The sequence below is a fragment of the Rhincodon typus genome, chromosome 3 (assembly GCF_021869965.1).
Source record: "Rhincodon typus isolate 14 chromosome 3, sRhiTyp1.1, whole genome shotgun sequence".
Classification (NCBI taxonomy): Eukaryota; Metazoa; Chordata; class Chondrichthyes; order Orectolobiformes; family Rhincodontidae; genus Rhincodon; species Rhincodon typus.
The window spans coordinates 23,807,813-23,832,147 of NC_063334.1; the positions used below are offsets into that span (position 1 = coordinate 23,807,813).

The 24,335-nt window shown below is 38.9% G+C and overlaps 1 protein-coding gene across 1 annotated transcript in view; it reads left to right on the forward strand.

The window, feature by feature from the left end:
• The window catches only part of LOC125487765 (coiled-coil domain-containing protein 171-like), a 54,473-nt gene that overhangs the window by 26,940 nt on the left and 3,198 nt on the right, over positions 1 to 24,335 (forward strand). The window contains exons 8-10 of the mRNA XM_048620024.1: positions 11,285 to 11,374; positions 13,030 to 13,230; positions 18,926 to 19,093. Coding sequence (XP_048475981.1) covers positions 11,285 to 11,374; positions 13,030 to 13,230; positions 18,926 to 19,093 — 459 coding nt within the window. The remainder of the gene's footprint in view (positions 1 to 11,284; positions 11,375 to 13,029; positions 13,231 to 18,925; positions 19,094 to 24,335) is intronic.

Here is a 24,335-nt window from a genome sequence, read left to right on the forward strand (position 1 = left end):
TTCTGGATCCAGAGATACCAGATCACAGTAGAGAATGGCATGTTACTATGGGATGCAAAGATTGCCGCCAAATATTGGCTGACCTCCATCAGGGTCATCCAGAGGTGAACAAAATGAAGATGTTGGTGAGAAGTTGTGTGGGGGCCAGGACTGGATGCAGACATATCTGTATTGGTGGAGCAGTACCCACAGTGCCAACAAGGTCAAAAATTGCCAACAAGGACAAAAATTACCAACAGCAGCTCCCTTACATTTGTGGGAATGGCTGGGTAAACCCTGGATTCAGTCACACATCGACTACGCAAGTTCTTTCATAGGCTCAAAATTCTTAGTCATGTGAACGACACTCGAAGTGGCTGGACGTGCACAGAGTTCATTCGTCAAACATGGGGATTGGGATAGAAAACTACATGCATATTTTGCAATACATGGACTCCCAGAAGTGATGGCCAGCAGGGAATTTGAGTATTTCCTAAAGTTGAATGGTATTTGTCATTTAAGGACAGGTCTATCCATCATCCAATAGTCTGGCAGAAAGAGCAATCTAAAACTTGAAGGCAGGCTTAAAGAAGTAGCCTACAGCTTCACTAGATACCAAACTGGCCTGGTTCCTATTTGATTTATAGGACCAACCCCCATGTATGAAACGATATCAGGAACACCAATGATGGATACAAGACTCCTCTAAGCAAGAAAGACCATTTACTTCAGGGGGTGACGTTTGGTGTAGGAACCACAGGAATGGCCCTGCATGGGTAAGAGGCATGGTCAATGTGAGGTCAGGTCCAGTGATGTATAAAGTTTGGGTAGGTGTAAGGTTCCTGAACAAGTAGGTGTACCATATGAAAGCTGCAAACTTGCAAACAGTGCAGGAGCAAAACATGCCCGACTCTTCAACTGCCTTTCCAACTATTCCAGAACTTGTGGGTTCTCCATCTCCATTTAAGCATTGAAGATACCTTGGAATCTGAGATGGACGCAGCAGATGTCACCACCTCGGCACCTTTGCCACCTGAAGTGAAGAATGAATTTATTCAGAGACACTGCGGGCACAAGAGGCAAGCTACTGTGTGTTACACGTCACCCATATCAGAGGCAGAGTTGGACTTGGTGCTAAAACACCACAGGAAGAGCTGCAAAAGAAAAGAACTGGCCTTTGTCCTTGGACCTGGTTGTGGTGGGAGGAGGAATGCGGTGGTGGTAGTGATTGTAATGAGGTGAGTCAGGTAGTTGAGTATAGAATATCGGTTCCCTGATTGGGGCTTGTAATCTGGTCCAATCAGGGAGCCCTGGCTGAAAGATATAAACAGGTGTGGCAGAGGTTTTGCTCACTCTGAGGGAGCTCTATCAGTGTCAAGGACTCTCTTAAAAAGGGTAACTTGGTAGCAGGATACTGGCCTCTGAGTTATTTCAGCAACCTGCTTCTTCCTGTCCTTTATTCCCAATACAAATTGTTAAAAATTGGGGTCCCCTTTAAAACTGTAGCTTTACTGTTCCATTTTTTGTATGAGACCTTATGAGACATAGTGAAACCTTATTTAACTGTGTTACAGCAGTAACTAGCCTTCTACCTTTATTTAGCCTTCTAAATGAAAGATTTATCAGGTGCCATACTACTCTGTTATGAGTGTGGTGTTTTCCAAAATAAGAAAGTTTTGCCCTTAGAAGGAATGAAAAGTAACCTTGAACTGGAGGTGGGCAAGGTGACAATGGTCATCTGACATCATGAATAGCTGTTACATTGTTCATTGACCAAAAAGATTCAGACAATTGATTGACACAACATAAGCTACTTGCCCCTAGAAATTGGGTATATCCATAGCTCCTCAGGGTCAGAAAGTAGTCCTCACCAGGCAGACCTTGTAGGCAGTAGTCCTCATCATGTGGTCTTAAGGGAGCTGTCTTCTCCTGATGGACCAGAAGAAGAGAAGGAAGTCTTTAGAAAGAGTTCCTTAACAATTTTTGGCTTGAAAGCAGGATGCACAATTTTAACGAGAAAACACACATTGTGTCAACAGCCTATGTGTCCTCTGGTATTTGTGAACCATTTCCATTTGCCACGGCTGTATATTTATCTAATTAACTAATGTATCATATCTAAACTGCTGCTGCTTAATAAACGATCAGAAAATTGCTGCAAATTGTCAGCTACCTATATTAGGTATCGAGATCACGAATCCTATGAATCAACAAAATGGCCGCAAAACACGCTTGCTTACTTTCTCTTTTGCCTGCACACTGCCTCTTTACTTACAGGCTATTTCTTTCGCACATTTACTGCTTATCTCTCGCGAGCACTCGAGAGGAGCCGCTCTCATTTATTCTGTTCATTCTACTTAAGTAGGTCGGTTTTCTCTGATTGGGCAGCTCTGACATTTTCCTAAGTATTTTGGTGACTGCAGGGGCAAATTGCCTGCTGCCCCTGTGTATTTTCAGTGCTGTTTCCTGTTGACTATTTCTGATTTTGGAATTGTTGAATTCACCAATCGGTATCATCAATGTTCTCATTCACACTTCTAATCTTATCATAAAGTAGCAAGTCATTCTATTTCTTTTGATCTAGCTGTGTAAGCAAACTTGTCTGATTTTTATCTTAGTATAAATGTAACTAGAGAATTTTACACCATTATGTTTCCAATGGCATTGCCATAACTTCCCTTGTCTATGTAATACCTGGATCAATGACGAATTTCCCAAAGTCTTGTATAAATGAGATTATCTAACATGCATTTGACTAGAAATGGAATCCAAGACTATCTAATCTGTAAGGCATAGGACCACAGAACATATTGCATTTACCTGTAGAGTCATTGATGGAGATATATGTTTACTTTACAAGAATTGAAGCTTTGTGTAGGGCACCATAATTAGTCTTCATCTCTTAGCTATTTTTGACTGGCTAATGTACAATTACTTTCCTCTTTTTTGACCTCAGGAGGAAGCAGCCATTTTCTGTCTGAACTTGAAGCTTTTGTCAGTGATTAAAATAAGTACATTGTATACAACTGACCCAGGAAAAGGGTGTTTGCATGACATTTTAAAGAATATCTCAGGCTACGGAACAATAAATGCCTTGAGCAATTTTTGCTTTTGTAAAAATGAGAATTTGAGAGTGAATAATAAATATTGTTAGCCTGACCTTCATTGAGGAATGTTCATTTAATCAGAAAGTTCTGGGGGTGGGCACTAGTAACTAGATGTGAGGAGTGGGTGAAACTTGGAATTAATGAGGCAGTTAGCTGGCTGCCCACTTTAAATTAGCCTAGTGTCGATGCTCAAAGTAAATGTGTTGAAATAAGCTTTGGCACTACTGTCTTGGGAAACAACACCATTTTATCTTGGTGTATTAGTCTTAATTGTATGGCTATTTATGTATACTTTAATTAGTGTGAATAAATAGCTGCATTTGATTAATGAACTATGTTTCTACTATTGACCCTGGAATGTTTAATTAATACCACCATTTGATTGATGGCGTTGATGTTTTAGTAAATGTGTCTGAGATCTGAGTTTGCAAATCCAAAGCCTAAACAGTGAAGCAGGCTGGAGATAGGGAAATAGCTTTTTTGGAACGGCAGTAATTGGAGTAACTTAACGTTACCAGGGGATTGAAATGTTTTTTATAATGTTAAACTGGATGGGGGAGAACGCCCACCGTTCAAAACTAGAAACACAGTAAAGGATTGGATGGAAGCATATCTGCCATACTACAAAGCTGCACACAGACTTTCTCTTTAATTACTGGACTTGAATGGATGTTTTCTCACCATGAGTGACACACTTTGCTAGTTAATGCTACAAAATGTGTGAATAAATTGAGTGAATCCAGAGGCATACACTATGGCCTACTTTCTTCTGCTCCTTTGGAAATGGACAGGATGCATTGAAAAGTAGAAAGGACTGTAACTAATTACAAGACATTAATTAATCTATGGAAGAGGCACATAATTGGCTCATGAATTTCAGCACCACTAGGTTTGAGGCATTGCATTTTGCTAAGAAAATTAAGGAGATCACAAATTGCTTGGGGACAGAATTTGCCTTTCAAGATGGTGATCCAATGTCTGATGTGAGTCTAGGTCTCAAATGTAGTCAGGAGGGCGATGGAATTCCAATCTTAAAATTACTGGTGGGATTTCCACTATCAATTTTATTGGTGGCAGCTCATGAATAAGCTGTGGCTGTGTTTGTTGCCCTGTGCAGGACAGCCAGCTGCCTTCTTCAAAGGGCTGGCAGCTGAACTGCATCAGCATCACCAATAAAAACAGTTGTTACTGCAGAAGCATGCAGGAGCCTTGAAGCCTACACGAGAGAAGCTGAAAATCTTTAAAACTATGTCTATGGAGAGGAAGTTGCTCTGGCTTAATCATAACGGCTGTTTTCCTGGTCCAGGGCCCGTCTTTGAATGAAACAATTACCCTCATTCCCATTTAGGCTGCTATTGGGAGGCCATGTGTATTCAGTTAAATCTCCCCACCTGGCAGGGGGCCATCTGACCCAGCTCTCTATAATTTTACTGCCGCCCTTCCCCTAATGTGAACTTGCTGAGACGAAAAGTATCTGGGAATAAAACACACATATTGGTAAAGGTAGTAAAAAATTAAGTGAGTATTAGCATTTTCCAGAGATTTTAAAAAGTTGGAGTTATGCTAAACTTATATGTAACATTGGTAAGATCATATTTGGAGTACTGTGTACAATTCTAGTCACCAAATTAGAGAAAGGGTAAAGGAATTAGAGATGAAGTGGAAACTGTTAACAAGGTTAATATCAGAACTACTAGATTATACATCACAGGAAAGAATGATTAGGCTGGGTCTTTTTTTTCTGTTATGTGAAAGAGCAAAATGTAGGGCCATCAAGAAATCTAAAAGGGAGTTCAGAAATTTTTGTTATCGCCAGCGAGTGGTGACAATGTGAAATTTCCTGATCATGGGGTGTGTTTGAAGTGAAGTGAAATGTAAACATAGGCGAGAGAGGAAGGGATTGAAAGCTACTTTATCACATTTAGATCATAAAACATATCTCCATATTCAGTTTTTCATCCCTCATGCAGTTTATTGATGTGTATACAGAAATGCTGAGATTCCAGTACAGATCACCACTTGGGGGGACACCAGTTGCTACACAGTGCAAAGTCCGTAACTGCCTTTTCTCTCACTCTCTATCTCCTACTTTCCAACAACTATATATGATCATAAATTAGGCCATTCAGCCCATTGAGTCTGCTCTGCGATTTAATCATGGTCGATATGTTTCTCAATGCCATTCCCCTGCCTTCTCCCCATAACTCTGATCTCCTTACTAATCAAGAATCTATCTATCTCAGTTTTAAATGCAGTCAATATCTTGGCCTCCATAGCATTCTGCGGCAATGAGTCTCATAAATTCACCACTCTCTAGATGAAGAAATTCCTCCTTGTCTCAGTTCTGAAGGCTCATCCCTTCACTCTGACGCTGTGCCCTTGCGTCCTAGTTTCTCCTACTAGATTTCTCCATGTCCACTCTACCAAGGCTTGTCAGTATTCCGTAAGATTCAATGAGATCCCTCCTCATCCTTATAGACTCCATCAAGTAAAGACCCTAAGTCCTCAACCCCTTCTATATAACAAACCCTTTGTCCCCAGGATCATTCTTGTAAACCTCCTCTGGGTCCCCTCCAGTGCCAGCACATCCTTCCTTAGATAACTGCTCATGATATACAATATCGCAAGGGATTCATCGGCAAATATAATACTGAGGAGGAATTTATTTTTCAGAGAGTCGTTCACCTTTAACATTCTTAACTGCATGGAACAATAGAGGCCAAGTTAGATACAGGAGTTGAGGGTTATGAGTTGTTGGCAAAAAAGTGGATTTGAGGCCATGATAGTTCACTGCTGTCTTATTAAATATTAATGGAGGCTTGAAGGGCCAAATTATTGTTTTATTATATTTATATTCTGTTATGAGTGCATGATTTATCACAATATTTTAAAATTATTTATTAAAGTTGTTTAAATAGAAATTGACTTCAAAGTAAGTTTTGATTTTGGCAAATGCAAGAAACTTATTGTTGATGGCTCAGTTCATTCACTAACAGAATTTTTTGATAATGTCAAATAATGGTTCAAGCACATCTCAAAGCAACATTACTGTATTATAGTTTCCAGAAGTTCAATATAATCATATTTTTAGACACAATTACAGGAGCTGACTTTGTACTTTCTCAAGATCCCCATTTGCTGCTGAATAATACATTTGTTAGTTCAATGTATTCAGTCTGTAGTGCAATAGCAAGTGGTGCGACATCCAGAGTACTTAGGCATACATGCACAAACAATATAGTTCTTGAACAAAAACAGAAATTGATGAAAATCTGCAGGCCTGGCAGCATCTGTGGAAAGAAAGTGTTAATGTTTCGAGTCCAGTGACTTTTCATCAATTTAATTCTTAACTCTTCCTTAACAATCTAACAAGTGCCCTTATTTTCTGAGGTGTTTGGAAATTCAACATGAACTTCATTTATATTGGTTACTATCACAGCAGCTTTACCATTCATTTGTACTAAATAGTTATTGAACTAATGAAAACAGCAGGGTGATAGGCGCTTGGCAAGAGAAATAAAATCACTGTGGTATATGATTAAGCTGCAGCCTTGGGCACAGAGCAGCCCTCCGGGCTCAAGCTTGCAGCCTCTGAATCCTGCAGTGAGAAATGTGAACGGCACACTGTCCAACTCTTTGTTTTCTAAAAGCAAAATCAGTTAATTAAAGATGTCGGAACAAACAGTCTGATGCAATCATTTTTTTGATTCAGATTTCTTTTTGCGTGATAACTATATAGGATATATTCAGAAAGCTTACCGTGTAGAATTTAACTCCTTGAACAGATGCATCTATGTAATCTGAGTGAAATGTACTTGAATTTAGCATCTAGACACAAGGTTGGTTTTTAACTCTTGATTTATTTGAATTTTTCAGTTGCCGAATGATCAGAATGTGTCTAGTACTCTTTGGTTTTGCTTTATTGAGTACAATGGATACAGGCTGTTATTATCAGCTGGGATTGTAATGCCGTTCATCAGATCTCAGTGAAATCTAGCTTGATAAGCCATGAGTTATATTTTTGCTATTTGTTTACCATGGTGGCCAGATACTGTCAATGTATTTGTAACAAAAGGGCATGTAATGTTATTACACAAAAGCTAAACATTAATTATATTACACTACAGAAGAAGCATTTGAAATGAATTCATTACAAATGTCATCAAGAAAAAATTAATCATTTTATTCCCAACATCAACATTTCAGATGTTTCCACCTTAATAAAGAGTGACCCTGTCTCCACTTTAAAATTCCTTGTTTGTTTGGTGTGACTGTAACAATAGTTTTGATAAATTTCTGCATTTACTTTGTCCTGTTTTTCTATCTGTTCCTGGGACCCTTAATGAAGCTGACATCTCGCTTCACTTGTTATTTAATTTGTGTTCCTGAAACCATCTCTTCTGTGCCTTCTGTTGATGTAGATTTACTGTTGCTGACGTTTAAGCTACTGACTTCTTTTCAATCCAGACTGTTTTAGAGACTACTTGAACTAACGGCATTCTGTTGCTACAGGCTTTCCCTTTTCCTGAAACCTGCACATACTGCCCTCATTCTTCTAGATGGTTATGACTTTGTGTTACAGGAGTCATCTTGTTAGACAAGAGCAGCTTTTCTTATAACTTTTTTTTCTAGTGCACAAACTGTTTGTCTCAAGGGTTCAACCACATTTGTAAATTGCATGCAATCAAACTAGTTATAGACATGCCAGCGCCACTCAAAAATTAAACTGTGACTGTTCTCCCTGTTTTAACATTCTGTATGGAAATATAATTCAAACTTAAAGTTATACATATTCCTCTACTTTACTATTTGGAAACAGGTTCAAATAATAAAATAAATCTTCATCATAACTGAGTATGTCTCACAGTCATGAAATATTGCTCTCTATGATAATGAAAGAAGTTATGTGCCAGAAATTTATTTTTGATGAAAATTCAGAAATAAAACTTCCTCACTGTTACACTAAAAGCACTCTGTGATTGATGCCTTTCAAATCAGCATGTTATATTTGCTATAGAGATAACAAGGTGTAGAGCTGGATGAACACAGCAGACCAAGCAGCATCAGAGGAGCAGGAAAGCTGACGTTTCGGGTCTAGACCCTTCTTCAGAAATTATGTTTGCTAAACTCGTTTACTGTAAATATGTTTTTGTTTCTCAGCTATCATAATTTTAAACTTATTTGTAATTTAATTTTTATTTAATTTCAGAAAATGATTAATTTTGTGTTAGCTTTATTAGACTTGATGTGTGTGTTTGTATGAACTGTCTTGGGGCTATACAGAGCTGACTCAGTCTATTGTGGTAGAGGAAAACTACTTGATAGTCTAATCATAAAAGCCTTTTTTAAAAATACAATGCAATTTATTAATACAGTATTTTCTAATTAAACCGATCAGAAATGGTGTTAGACAGCTTCAGAATAAATGGGACTTGAAATTGGATCTCCTGGCTCAGAGGTAGGGACACTACCACTGTACCAAAAGAGCCCTACAGTGTAGTTTATTGCATGATACCAAGTAAGTACAAGTCACAATGATGTAGTATAAATATGTTTTGAAGACTGTTGAAAGCCCAGATTGTAGGTGTTACTCCTTTGAGAGTCTAAGCTGTCTATCCCTTCCAACCACACCAAAAAATCAAGTCTATATGACATCATTGTAGTTGGTGGTGCTTATTGGCACTTCCCTGCATTAATCCTTTTTGATCCTTATACCCCTGTACAACAGAGGAGTTGTTTGATTTCTTATTGTGTGATTGCTGCCCAAACTGCTTTTTTTTTTACTGCTAACTGGTATGTTTACATCTAATGTTGTTCAATCTCCTTTATGTCTTCATTTCAGTCTTCCCTCTCATTCACTTGCTTGCTTTCTTCCCATCCAATTAGTATTAACTGAATTGTCTTTTTTTAAAGTGAGATTTCCCCACTCAATTGAATTACATATTATCCTTTTCAAATTGGTAGAACATCATATATGCTCGATGAGCCAGTGGGATTGGTTGCAAATGTTTCGTCACCGTGCTAGATAATATCATCAGTGCACCTCCGGTGAAGCTTCATGGGAGGCGCACTGATGATGTTAACCAGCAGGGTGATGAAATATTTGCAACCAAACCCACCAGCCTGGCGAGCATGTCTGCAAACTCATCCACAACCTGAGCAACAAATTGTCTCAAAAACATCATATAATAGAATCAGGATGCACAGAAGAGAGAGTGGTTTTGTTCAAAAAGAAACCAACATCGAGAAATGAAATTAATTTTCCAAATAAGACCAACATAAAACATCTGACGGTCAGGTGAAAATAAAGTAAAAGTAGGCATAAACACACTCTCAAAGTAATTGATTCATTGTGGTAAGCAGACACGATATATCCTGCTTAAACTACCCAATATCAGAATATATTTTATCCAAAATTTTCCTTTCCCACTTTAGAATGGAATGGAACCAGGACAGCAAACAAAATGGCCACCTTGTAGTGAGGTCGGAAATCTCATGTCCATTTCTACTCTCTGTTGTTTCAACAAGAGTGGAGAAGGTAGCAGGCTTCTGAATCAATCTGCTTCTTTTATCGAGACAGCTTAGATTGTTGTGGGCTCATTCAGATCTCATCCAGAACAAGTTTTCCAATCTCTGGTAAGGTGGTTGGAGCTCAACAGCTGATTGGAATCAGACTGGCTCATTGTGGAGAGACCAGGTTGGCTGTGAGCGTTTTGTGTGAAGTTGCACTACAGAGGCTAAACATAGCAAAGGAATCCTATCTAACTGTACAAAAATTAACTGATTTTAGAAATGTATCACCGGCTTTCACAGCTTCTAGACTACCCAATTCCATCTGAATTGCACAAAATTTGAGTTTTTGGAAATTTTCTCCAAAAGCAAATGACAACTGCAACCATATTTATTGCTTTGGGCCAGACTGTGGTCCATTTTCCTGGTGACATGCCTCCATTCCTGGTCACTCAGCCACTATTTAGACCCAGACTCCATCACTAGAATCATTAAAGCTGTGACCCTTGGAAAATCACACTTTTCATAGACTGGTAATGGAGGTGGGTTTGCAAGGCAGAATTGCCTGTCATGAAAGGTAAAATCTGGTTCAAGCACCTTTTTAAGAAAGGTGAGTATAGCAGCAAGTGAACAAAAGGTTGACAACATTTAAGAGCACAAGGCATAATGTCACTGTTCACTTTCTCTGACAATGTGTGTATGTGCAGATGTAATTACAAGCTTTTAAAATAAATGGTATCTGTTTAATTTTAACCCATCAGTTACAGACCCCTATGAGAACAATTCCTGGAGCTGCCTTGAAATGCATACGTATTTGGAAATATTTGGGTTTCTGGGAGCCATGTGTTTTACTTTTTTCCCCTTCTTCTGGTACTGAGCTGTTCTGTTTTGGGCAGTTTAACAAACAGGAGGCAAAACTGCAAAAATACAGATCTTTCTTTGAGCATGGCTTTGTATTATAAATGAGATTTGAATCAGTTTTGGCCTGAAGTAAACCACTGCAGAGACCAGGTCTGTACTGGGACTAATTTGAAGGCACAAAAGTGCAAACAACAGATTTGCTACCACATCAGTTTGATTCCATTTGCCATATAAGCTTTCATACTGTTTGCACAAAAGGAGGGAAGAAAATGGAAGAAGTCTAGTTTTATTTGCTTAATGGTTACTTCAAATGGGCACCACTTTGAGTCAGAAATGTTAACCGAGCAATTCAATCAACAGTGTAAATTGAACAATGGAGCTTGGTTAAAGAAGGGGGATGTGATAGAAGCAAGGTATAAATACAATAATGGATTTGTACTCTCCAATCTGATCTACACAATTGCAATCCAGTGGCCAGCGCAAATGTTAAAAAATCTGATCTGTTAAGTTAGTATCAAAATAAAGATAAACCATCTTTAGAAAAGATTTCATGTTGGCACCAATTCAGAAACATAACAAAAGTAGAAATTTTATGAGCTAAAAAGCTAATTTGTTTTGACAAGGCAGTCTTTTTTGATCTCGACAGTTCATTGTAAACAATTAGTAAATTTTCTGTCAGGTTTGGAAGTATCAATAGGAACAAGAGTCTTGTGAGCATGCCTGATGATCTTCTCATGTGGATTTGCATCACACTTTACAATTAAAATTAAATGAAAATGAATGATGGTGAACATAGCTGTAAAACTATTTGCCTGTTTTTGTTTCAGCTGAATAAAATGAAAGATTTATATGAGAAGATAAATGAGCAATGTGAAGCTTACAAAGAGTTAATCTGGTCGCAGAATGAAAATCGCGAGGTAGGAATTTTATTGATCTGTTTTTAAACATAAATATGTTTTATCCATTGTATTTTTACTTGGCTGTTTGTGTCTGGCTTAATGTAGAAATTATGATTTCTGTGTCATTAATATGGTATGAAACAAAGTCAAGTTCTGTTTTGGAAAGTATTTACAGATTAGTTGTACTTTTTTTAAAACTAGGTTTTGCAGGTGGGTTTAAATATGACAAATTTGCAGCAATATATTTATTTTTGTTGCAGTAGCAGTTTTGAACTTGAGGATGTAGGAAGGCAAATGTGTTTTGCACTATAACCCACACTTCAGTCTCTGGTGATAGCTAGGGATATATTTTCAATAGGCTTATAATTAAGGTGCCGTGTACCCTCAGACTCTATTAGGACACATACAGGATTGAGCCAAAAGTGGTGCACATCATGTTTATTAGCCTTAATTTTTTGATTCACACCCACAAATAATTCTAGGTCTTTGACTAGATAATGCGAAAGGCTACATTAGCAATTTATTTGAGTTCAATATTTATCACTAAAATCAGCAATTGCTGGAAATACTCAGCAGGTTTGGCACCATTTGTGGAGAGAGAAACTAAATTATGGTTTCAAGCCAAATATGACTCTTCAGAACTAAAGGAAGGTGGAATATGTGATCTGTTTTATGCCATTGAAAATAGGAAGGAAGAACAAATGGGAGTATCTGTGATAGGGTACAAATCAGAAAGATTAAATGACTAGTATGTCATGGAACAAAAGATAAAGCAAATGATAATGGTTGCAGCAAAAATGCAAATGCTGCTGTTAGCTCAGTGAGCTACATGGCTAGCATATAGCTCAGGTTAACATCATTCACACATAATCATGGCCCAATTCCTGGGGCTCTAGGGGCGTTGGGATGCTTGAGTAGGTGGTCCAGACCAGGAGCAGCACCATGATTTCTATCCATGCTCTTAAATCCAATAGGTTTCTCTTGGACGATTTTGTATTTAAGAGTGAGTAATTATTAACTATTTGGTTATCAGCTTCTTTTGTGGAAACTAAATATTAGGCTTAAATTCAAAGCTTTGACTTGTATGTTTTCATCATGCATGTGCCATGCTGGAGATTATTATAAAACCTTCACATTAGAATAGTGATTTGGTTATGCCAAAAAGTATATTGGAGGCCAGTATAGTTCTTCAAGTGTCTTGTTTCATGGTAAATGCTTCATTTCAGAGTCTTATTAAAAGGGGCTTGGAAATCCAAATTTTTTTACATATGCCTCAAACTTTATCAAGGGATATGTGTTCTTTTCTGAGTTGGTTTATGTACCCAGCATTCAGTTAAAGTACTCTTGTGGACTGAAATTAATAGCATGTAAAATGCCATTGGTTTCTTCCAGAAGAATTAGTGAGCTGCAGGTACTGGTAATTGAATTACCCTCGTTAGGTTGTGTACCAGGTTTCCACTGAGGTGGTTTTAGAATTTCACTAACTTTTTAATAAATTTACAATCCTTTCTCTCAATTCTCTTCCTGCAGTTTTTCAATTAGAGCACCAAATTTCTTTGCCAAAGAAGCTGAAATGTTGGAATTGGAATGGTAAAATTTGACTTGATAATACTAAGCGATAAAGGTAGTTGGAAGATCTCTGATTTTAATTAATATGGACTCTTGTTCTTCAGAAAGTTCATGAAGACCTGACAGCAGCTAATAAAAAGTTAAATCATTGGCGCAGTGAATGTTCTGAGAAAGATGCACTGATTGACGCTATGAGCATGGAACTACAAAATGTGAAACATAGCTTTGAGAGAGAGAAAAATTCTGTTGCTGAGGCTAAAAATGAAATTCAAAAACTTGCAAGGGCACATCAAAAGGATACAGAGGTAATGAGATGAATTGCAAGGTATTCTCATAAACTGAATGTTTGTTAATGGTTGGATATATGAATCATCATTCCACATTGCCCATGTTATTACTACTTATTGTTGCTTTGGCAGCTCTTGTACTTGACTTAAGTTTTGTAATGAGGTTATTATATTTGTTCATTTATGTAATTATTAGTCTTTAATTTTTGTTATGGATAACAACAGGCCTAATACATAGACTTATTGTAGTGAAGCTGTCAACTGCCAGAGAATGTATCAGTGAGAATGCAAATGTTCTGATAGTTTGTTATTAAAGTACTGTTTATTATCTCTTGATAAGCTTGAACTAACATTGTATACAATAATATATCCGTGTGAATACATCATAAATGTCCCATGAGACCAGTCACAAATAAAAAGTAATAATATTGCCCTTATTTAGTTAGCTGTCAGTTACAGGAAATAATTTCACTCGAATGAGAGTTCTCATGATGATTAAACACCTCAAGTTTTACACTTAGAAATCATGATTTTAGCTGAAACATTCAAGTAAGGTTTTATCTTGTAATTACTCATGCGCCAAATTTTCTATCATGTTTTATGAACTTATGAGCCCCCATGAATTATTTCCAATTTCCATCAAATTCTAATGCCATTCCCCACCAACTCCCAAGTCATTTTCATCAAAGGTATCAATCTCCAACAAGATTCCTGACTGTATTGGAAGGATATATGAGCTCTATTATCTCCTTGGAAAGCAAATACATATTGGGTTCGCAGCTTCTTTTGACAGTGGCTTCTGGGCTGTGACATGATAACCTGAATGTAATAGTAATGAAGACCAGTCAAGGAAAGTTTGATTCGAAAGCAAAACTCCAGGACTTGAAAATGAAGACAAAAAAAAATTAAATTCTCCAACTCCTCTTCTATGTTGCACTGTGATTTAGGAATTATTTGAGTAGATGAAGAAAAGAATGAAGAACACCCTGAGGAGGAAACTGGAGACAAGCGAAGGAGAACTGCCCTACTGTTCTGTACGTAGGAACATGTCTTTCTATAGGTAGCGATGTCACTTTCACACCTGCTTCAATGTGAAACTGCTTGCTGCAAGCAGTGAGATCTTGGGATCTCCATCAGAAAGTAGGCTCATACCATCACCAACGCTTGAATAAATGTAAAGATTTTGAGGAAATTAGACCCAGTTGGACATCTGAATCAGTAATGGGATCTTTTGGAAATCATTGCAAAATAAACTATTCTGCAGGCTTGGATGAAAGTTCAGCATTAGTATTAGGTGTTTTCTCTGCAAGATCTGCAGTGATAATAAGAAGGACAGCTGGTATTAGTAGTTCTTCAGATACTTGTTTGGTAGTCAGCACTGTGATCTGGTGCTCCTGTAATCTCTCAATAAATGGTATAGTATTTGCACAATCATCCAATACAGTATGTGCACTTTCTTTTGTTGCACATCACTGTTATGTGAACCCCTAGATAATACTATGCAATGAAAAATAAAGCTTTTCTTTTTTGAGGGCTCCTCCTCAAATTTTGTTGATGAATATTTTTTGAGTTTTAGAGACTACTTCTTTATTCTCACTAACTCATTTATTAGCTGATGCTGTCACTTGGTAAAAATACTTTGTGTTGACATTTGGGGTATTTGAAATTGCTTGCAAACATTATTATTATAATTAATTAATATCCTCAATTATCAACTCTGCATTAAAGCCACAACAGAGAAGGAAAATTTTAAGTTCCTAACTGCAACATTTAAATTGGTACAAGATAATGAGCATAGTTTGATGTTACAACTGTAATGGGAGGTGTCATTAAGTCCCAATACACCGATTGTGCCATTACTCTGAGAGTATTGAGTCAATTATGAAAATGGCCAAATGCTTCTCCTTTGTGCTCGCGAGAATGAGAGATGTTTGTCAGGCTGCTTTAATAAACTCAAAATGATCTGCTTCTTATAAGTAAGACATATTCTTAAAGTAAACATAGAACATAGAACAGTAGAGCACAGTACAGGCCCTTCAGCCCACAAACTATACTTGGAAACACTAGTTGATACCTAAGTTAAAGTTTGAAATTGAAATTATATTGCCTGAACTGCAAATACATGTGCACAACTGAGAAAGACTGACTGCAGAGATGATGGTTTCTTTAAAAAAAAAGACAATAGGAAAAGAAAACTCTGTTGACTAATGTTCTGGAAATAGGATAGAAGTAGATTTCTTTACACATCACAGGATTTCCTGTCAACAAAATAAAAATGCTGTCAAGCTTAGACTGATTTTAGAACATCAGTTCTGATTATGCTCAATCTAGATTTGAATCTTTGGGATTTACTCATTGTCCGTCTCTTCAGTTTTTATGAGGTAGTCAGAAATACTGATATTTGGAAACTCTTCCACTGGGAACCTGCTAACTTTACTGAGAAAAGGATTTCATGGGATACTTGTAGCTTCTGGATTATCTGTATTTTCCAAGTATAGTAGCTTCTGAACTTGAGCAAACTTAAACACGATATTGCACGTTCATTCGCAAGGAATTCATTACCTTGGTGATTTGAAATTTTCATGGATTCCAGCTAGGTAAGTATTCCTTTACTGACCAGTTTAAAACTGTTTGCTGTTCTTTGCAGTCACCTTTATCCACCTTTTTATATAAAGTACTTTCCTTCCTTCTAACATTGTTTCTTGCAGAACAATCAAAGGTTTTCTGATTATGTAGTTTCCATTTTATTTCTGACCCCAAAATGTGTATTCACTCTAATGACTTCACCTAATTTAGTTTACAAATATCACCTAATTTAGTTTACAAATAAATTTGTGGAAGAAAGGGAAAGCAGAATTCTCTGCAGTTAAGTTAGTGTTTGTTTTGGAAATCTGTAGAGCAGACAAGTTCCAATTTGGGGAAAAAAAAGTGTCACTTCTTCTTGATGCTGTGAAGTAAGTGCTAAACCTTCAATTAAATTCTCAAGTTCGTGCTACAAACTAATGTGTTTTAATATTTTGATTTAATTTGTCATTTCAACAGGATTTCCAGTGTAATGCTTGAAACACTGCTTAACCACTGTGAAGAGAAAACATTAAAAATAGGAGTAGGCCATACAGTCTGTGCCTGCTCCTCTATTCAGAAACCCAGAATTGTCGCAATGCAGAAAGAGGCAGAATAGCTGATTATCTATCTCACCTTCCGGCATTCTCTCCATATCTATTGATTTTATTTTTATGGAAATCTATTAATTTCTGTCTTGAACAATGATTGAGCTTTCACAGCTATCTGGGGTAGAGAATTCCAAAGATTGGTCAATGAAGAAATTCATCCTCACCTCTGTCTTAAATAGCCTATCCTTTAACCTGAAATTATATCCCTGGTTTTAGATTCACCAGCCAGAGAAAATATCTCACTTGCATTCACCTTGTCATCTGCAAGAATTTTATAAGTTTCAGTGAGCTCACCTTTCCTTCTTCAAAACTCCAGGAAATACAGATCCAGTTTCCTCCATCTGTCCTCAGGGATTAATCTGGTTAACTTCTATAAACATGAAGAAGGAACAAGAGTAGGCTACTTGGCCTGAGCATGCTCTGCCACTCAATAGAGCAAGGCTTAATCTTATTTTAACCTCAAATTTACATTCCTGCATATCCCTGATTATCCTTCATCCCCTCCGTTATCAAGAATCAATCTACATCTGGCTTAACAGTATTTGAAGATTCTGCACCACTGCCTTTTGAAGAAGGGAATGCCAAAGTCTCAACCTTCTGAGAGGGAAAAACAAGTCTCTGTTTTAAATGAACACCTCCTTACTTCTAAACTATGACCCCTAGTTCTGGATTCTCCCATTCATGAATGTCTCCTGACCACAAATAATATTGAACCCATGCATACTATAACAACTATTTCCTTTTAGTAAGACATTCAGTCTTGATTTGTTTTGGCATTGTGAATTTTCAAAGTGGCTTTTTAACTTTTGTTCTCCATGTCACCATGTGCTAGTCAAATGTTGCCAGTGATAAATATTCCTAAACTTCATGATTAAACAGAATACTGCCAACTAGTAATTAAAAATAAGGGTTTTCAAACTTATCATTATGAGCCTTTGGGGTTTAAACTAGGTGATCATAAAGTTAATAATGAATCTGAAGATTTATAACACCGCATTGGTTTAACAGTGTATTGATTTTTGGAAGAAATTTATAGAGAAATCAACTATTGCCATAGAGTCTGACAGCGTAGAAACAAACACTTCAACCCCCATGGCTTCGCTGACTACACTAATTCCTTTTACTTGCACTTGGTCCATAGCCTATAATGCCCTGGCATTTAAAGTGCTCATCCAGATGCTTCTTAAATATTGTGACAGTACCTGCCTCCACCCCTTCTCAGGCAGCATGTTCCAAATTCCTACCACCCTCTGGGTGAATTTTTTTTCTCTCTCAAATCTCCTCTAAACCACTTAATCCTCATCTTAAACCTATGCCCTCTGGTCTGAGACATGTCTGACATGAGGATAAGATTCTCGCAATCTGTGCTGTCTATGGCTCTCATAATTTTGTCATAGCTCAATCAGATCCCCCTTCTGCCTCCTTTGCTCCAAGGGAAACAAACCCAGCCTGTCCAATCTCTCATATTTGAGACTTTTCATTCCAAGCAAAATCCTGGTGCTCCTCTGCATCCTCTCCAGTGCAAACATGTCCTTCTGATAGAGTGGTGACAAAAACTTTTTAGAGCATTCCATCTTTGGCCTAACCAATGTTTTATTAAGTTATAACAAGACTTCCTTGCTCCTACATTCTGTGTCCTGCTACGTTGAAACTTCAACCACTTGAGCAGCTTCATTCCCAAGAATTAGGTCTGGCACTGCCCCCTTTTCTAGTAGAATTATCTATGTATTGCCACAATAAAATCTTCTGGATGCACCTTAAGAATGCCACCTCATGTAATCCTTTCACACTCAGGCAATCCCAGTTAATGTTAGCAAAGTTGAAATCCCGACAACTGTAACCCTTTTTCTCTCACACCTTTCTGTGGTTTGCCTATATATCTGCTGTTCTGTCTCCCTCTGACTTTTGGGAGGCCTGTGGTATAATCCTAGCAAAGTAATGGCCACGTTTTTATTTTCAAGCTCTACCCAGATGGCCTCATTTGAAGATCCTTCTCGTAGATCTCCCTTATTGCTGCACTCATGGTTTTTCTTTATCAATTATGCTATGTCCCCACCTCTCTTACATTCCCCCATCATGCCTGTAGCTTCTATTACCTGTATACCTCGGTACACAAGTTTATCATATAGAAAATATGTTGTTTTCTACCCTGTCTAAATAATGCTTGCTGATTTATTCATCAAAAATATCTGGCCATAAGTGTGATTACTTGTTCTGGGAAGGGTGATAAAAAGATTGCTGTGGAATCTGATACAACTTTTCTCTGTAGTAGCAAGTTGTGGGAAAAAAAAGACCTTGCAAGTATAAATTGCTAAACACTTGCATTATTCAGATAGAATTGCTGATAGCTAGTTTGTCCTCGTGTCAGGTCACCTATTTCTGCTAGCCTCTGTAATAGTTTAGCAGTAATACAAAATATTGATTAGAAGAATATGTTCAAATGTTTTATTTTGTTACTTCATCATTATATTTTATAGTTTTTGTTTTTGCTTACAATATTCTTAGACTATTATTCTAATACACTGGCATTTTTCTCACAGGAGAAGCTGACCTTCCTTCATAGTTTGTACCAGCGACTAGTAGCAGGCTGTGTCGTCATGAAGCAACCAAATGGCCTGTTGGCGAAATTTTCTTGGCCAGAGCTTTGCACAATTCTGCAAGAGAACATTGACATCCTTACTTCAGATCTGAACAGGGCTAATGAAAAGGTAACTTGCTTGATGTTGCAACTCATTTAGCCAATGACATTTGTCTGTATCACAGCATGGTTTGTTTTAAGACAGGTTGACAGTCAACTTTTTTCAAAAGGAATTTTCTTTTTAGTAATTCAGAAACATTAATTATAATTTGTCTCTAGCACAGTTTTGTTTCCATATCTGAGGGGATACAAATGCAACTGAAGTCGGAGTGAATACTCCAGGCGCCATTGGTCTCACAGATTTGAATGTTGTTCTATACTTTTCCCAGGTTTGCTAATCCCACTACTGAGAATTAGCCATAGGGACCTAATTAGAGAAAGATAAATTCATCTAAGTTTTGTCAAGAAGGAAATTTAAATCTTTTATGCATTTTTAGTAATGAAACAAAATCTCATTCACAATACATAAGAATGTACACCTGCAAAATAACTTGTACAAGTCCTTATACAAGTACACTGGCCCTATCCCCACCTCTTCCTCCGTTACATCGATGACTGTATCGGCGCCGCCTCGTGCTCCCACGAGGAGCTCGAACAGTTCATCCACTTCACTATCACCTTCCACCCCAACCTTAAGTTCACCTGGACCATCTCCGATACCTCTCTCTCTCTCTCCTTCCTGGACCTCTGTTTCCATCTCTGGCAACCACCTGGAAACCAATATCCATTTCAAGCCTACTGACTCCCACAGCTACCTAGAATACACCTCCTCTCACCCACCTTCCTGCAAAAATGCCGTCCCCTATTCCCAATTCCTTCGCCTCCGCTGCATCTGCTCCCGAGATGAGGCATTCCACTCCCAGACATCCCAGATGTCCTCATTTTTCAACGCCCTGGACCGCGTCTCTCGCGTTTCCCACAACTCATCCCTCACACCCCCTCCCCGCAATAACAACCAAAACAGAATCCCCCTCATCCTCACGTACCACCTCCCAGTCGCAAACCACTTCAACTCCCGCTCCCGCTCCTTGGACAACATGTCCATCCTGGGCTGCCTCCAGTGCCACAACGATGCCACCCGAAGGTTGCAGGAACTGCACCTCATATTTTGCTTGAGAACCCTGCAGCCCAATGGTATCAATGTGGACTTCACAAGCTTCAAAATCTCCCCTCCCCCGACCACATCCCAAAATCAGCCCAGCTCGCCCCGGCCTCCCTAACCTGTCCATCCTTTCTCCCACCTATCCACTCCTCCCACCTCAATCCCCACCCCCACCTCCTACCTACCAGCCTCATCCCCGCCTCCTTGACCTGTTCATCTTCCCTGGACTGACCAACCCCCACCCTAACTCCCCACCTACACTCACCTTTACTGGCTCCATCCTCGCTTCCTTGACCTGTCCGTCTCCTCTCCACCTATCTGCTCCTTTATCCATCTTCCATCCGCCTCCCCCTCTCTCCTGATTTATTTCAGAATCCCCTTTCCCTCCCCGATTTCTGAAGAAGGGTCCAGACCCAAAATGTCAGCTTTCCTGCTCCTCTGATGCTGCTTGGCCTGCTGTGTTCATCCAGCTCTACACCTTGTTATCTCTTATACAAGTCGATGCTGTCCTCCAATGTGCCCAATTTGAAGATGCAGACCATAAATAATATTGATATCACCCTGTAATGTATTTGATGTTTGCCTAGTGATCTACAAGCCACCATCAAGCTTGAAGAATATGGTAAGGCAAACTGGAGTAGGAGTCAACTTGAGATCCAGAAAATGAGCATAATTAATTGGAGCTGGTTTTACAGATTATTCTTGGAGTCTGATACTGAGGATAATGCATAGCATGAATATGCTGCTACCAATGTGAATGCAAAATAGGTTGAGAAAACATTTTTGATGGTACAAGTGATTGTTGTACAGACATATCTAGGGCCTAAACATTATTCCTGTTCAGACTGAGCCAATGATCTGGGCTCCTCCCTGGAGGTGGCATGAGTGGAAATAATTAGGCAATACTTGCGCCCTTCTCGCCACATCACCAATCAAATGTTGGGCAAGATGGCCTTTTTGGATTTTCTTAATTCACCAGCAATTAAGACTGTTAAGTGGTCTTTGCAGGCAAGAAAAATGACTGGTTTCCCCACTAGGTAACCAGGAGACTTGCCTGCCATTTTGAGGGGTGTGACATTATTTGTGTAGGCTGGGGCAATGGGAGGCAATGATAGGGAACAAGATGGTTAGCTCTGAATGCCAATGCCTACCCTAGTCTCAAACCCTCTGGTCCACCCTGTACCTATGACCTCCACCTTTTGAGAAGCAAAGTAAAGCTTCTACCTTCTCACCTGAGGAGTAGACCTCAACCAACGGTATTTAGGACTTTGAAGTTGATGACCTCAGTAAAGCCCAAATAGGTTAAGAGGCCTGCTGTTCAGCTCTTAACAACCTAACTGACATGAAATATAGTGAATTTTCTTTACAGCCGGGGTGACCAGTCAATAATTAACACACCAGCTCCCACAATAGGTCTCATAAAGAGAAAATCTTGCCCTGAGTGTAATGAGTTTGTATTGTTTCAATTCTGCTTTCAGTGGCTGTCAAAAAATGGAAGATCTAATAATTGGCTAAAATCAATCTTTAAGGATGAAAATTGGATGCCACATGAATTTAGTTAGAATATTACCGAGGTTGCACAGCAGTGTGATGGGGAGGGGAATTTACTTTGTATCTGATCCATTCTGTACTGTCCTTGTTACCTAAAATAAATATTTGTGAATTTGACATTTTTCACAGTTTTGTTGCACTAGCCCCAAAAGCAAAACTTGCAGGTATCATAAAACAGTAAAAAATCATTCTTGCTGCTGTTTAGCTTCAGAATTTCAGTTCTAGATTTTATTTATCAATTGCGAATTGAATTGATAACCATTCAAAAAATACTACTGTTTTATTTTGTGGTTTGTGAAAAACAACAAATGCATTTTGTTAAAAAGAAACTGATTGCATTCAGATTTGGATAACTGCACCATGTTATCAGTAACAGTTCAGTGACACCCAATTTGTGTTTCGCAAGGACCATTCAGCTCCTAATCTCATTATAGCCTTGGTTCAAACATGGACAAAAGAGCTGAAACCCAGGGGTGATGTGAGAGTGACAGCCCTTGACATAAAGGTCACATTTGACTCAGTGTGGCATCAAGGAGCCCGAGCAAAACTGGAATCAGTGGGTATCAGCGAGCAAACTCCCTGCTGGTTTGAGTCATACCTAGCACAAAGGAAGATGGTTGTGGTTGTTGGAAGTCAGTCTTCTCGGCTCCAGGACATCTCTGCAGGAGATCTTCAGGGTAGTGTCACAGGCCCAACCATCTTCAGCTACTTCATCAATGACCTTCCTTCTATCATATGGTCAGAAGTGGGTGATGATTGCACAATGTTCAGCACTATTCACGACTCCTCAGACACTGAAGCAGTCCATGTTCAAATGTAACAAGATGTGGGCAATAACCAGGCTTGGGCTGAGATCCTTGGGCAAGTATCATTCATGCTCCACAAATGTCATAAAATGGCCATGTGCAATAAGAGACATCTGATCACCAGCCTTGACATTCAATGATGTTACCATTGCTGAATCCCCCACAATCAACATCTTTTGGGTTACCATTGAATAGAAACTCAACTGGACTCACCACACAAACACAGTGGCTACAAGAGCAAGTCGGAGGCTAGGATCAGTACAGTGAATAATTCACCTCCTGACTCCCAAAGACTGTCCACTATCTACAGGACACAAGTCAGGTGTGTGATGGAATGCACCCCACTTGCCTGGATGTTGCAGCTCCAACAACACTCAAGAAGGTTGACACATCCAGGACAAATCAGCCCACTTGGCGCCACATCGACAAGCATCCAGTCCTTCCACCATCGACGCTCAGTACGCACTGTGCTCCTATCTACAAGATGCTCTGCAGAAATTCACCAAAGATCCTGAGACTGCACCTTCCAAACCCACAATCACTTCCATCTGGAAGGACGATGACAGCTGATACATGGGAACAACACCACCTGCAAGCCACTCACCATCCTGACTTGGAAATATGTTGCTGTTCCTTCACTGTCACTGGGTCAAAATCCTGGAATTCCCTTCCTAAGTATGTGGGCTGCAGCAGTTCAAGAAGGCAGCTCACCACCACCTTATCAAGGCCAACTGTGGACAGGCAATAACTTGCGACACCCACATCCCACAAGTGAATTAAAAAAATGTGCCTCTCAGTTTTTATGATAGTGGTTACACTGAATATTGACATATTCACAAGACATGGAGAGAGCACAATTTGTCTTAAAAGTGAAGTGCTGGGGCATTAGTATTTTAAAATTTAGATCAGTGAATTAGATTGATTAATTTATTTTATTGTTGTCACATGTACTGAGGTACATTGAAAAATGTTGTTTTGCGTGCTATTCCGGCAGATTGTACTATACAAAGTGCATCAGAGTAGCAGAACAGAGAGCAGAATACCGTGTTACAGTTCAGAGAAGGTGCAGAGAGAGAGCGATCAGATTTAATCATTTGAGAATTATGATAACAGCGGGGAAGAAGCTGGTCTTAAATCTATTCGTATGTATACTCAAACTTTTATATCTTCTGCCAGGTGGAAGAGAGTATAACCAGGGTGGGAGGGATGTTTGATTATATTGTTTGCGCTCCCGAGGCAGTGAGAAGTATAGATGGAGTCAATGGATGGAAGGCTAGTTTGTGTGATGGACTGGGCTTTCTTCATGACTTTCTGTCTCTTGCGGCCTTAGGAAGTGTAGTTGCTATATCCCATGCTGTGATGCATCCAGGTAGAATACTTTCTATGTGCATCTATAAAAATTGATAAGAGTCCTTTTGAACATGTCAAATTTTCTTAGCCTCCTGCGGAAATAGAGACATTGTGCTTCCTTGACCGTTGCGTCTGCGTTGATGGACCAGGACAGATTGTTGGTGAACATCACTCCCAGGAACTTGATGTTCTCAACCATTTCCACTTCAGCACAATGATGCAGACAGAGACGTGCCCTCCACTCTCTCAAATCATTGACCAGCTCCCTCATTTTGCTGATATTGATAGTGAGATTGTTGTCTTTACACCACACCACCAAGCACTCAGTCTTTTTCCTGTAATCTGTCTTGCTATTGTTTGAAATCCGACCTACAATGGTGGTGTTGTCAGCAAGCTTGAAAATAGGATTGGGGCAGAATTTGGCCATGCAATAGTGTGTGTATAAGAAGTATGGTTGGGGGCTGAGTATGCAGCCTTGTGGGGCACTGACGTTGAGGATTATG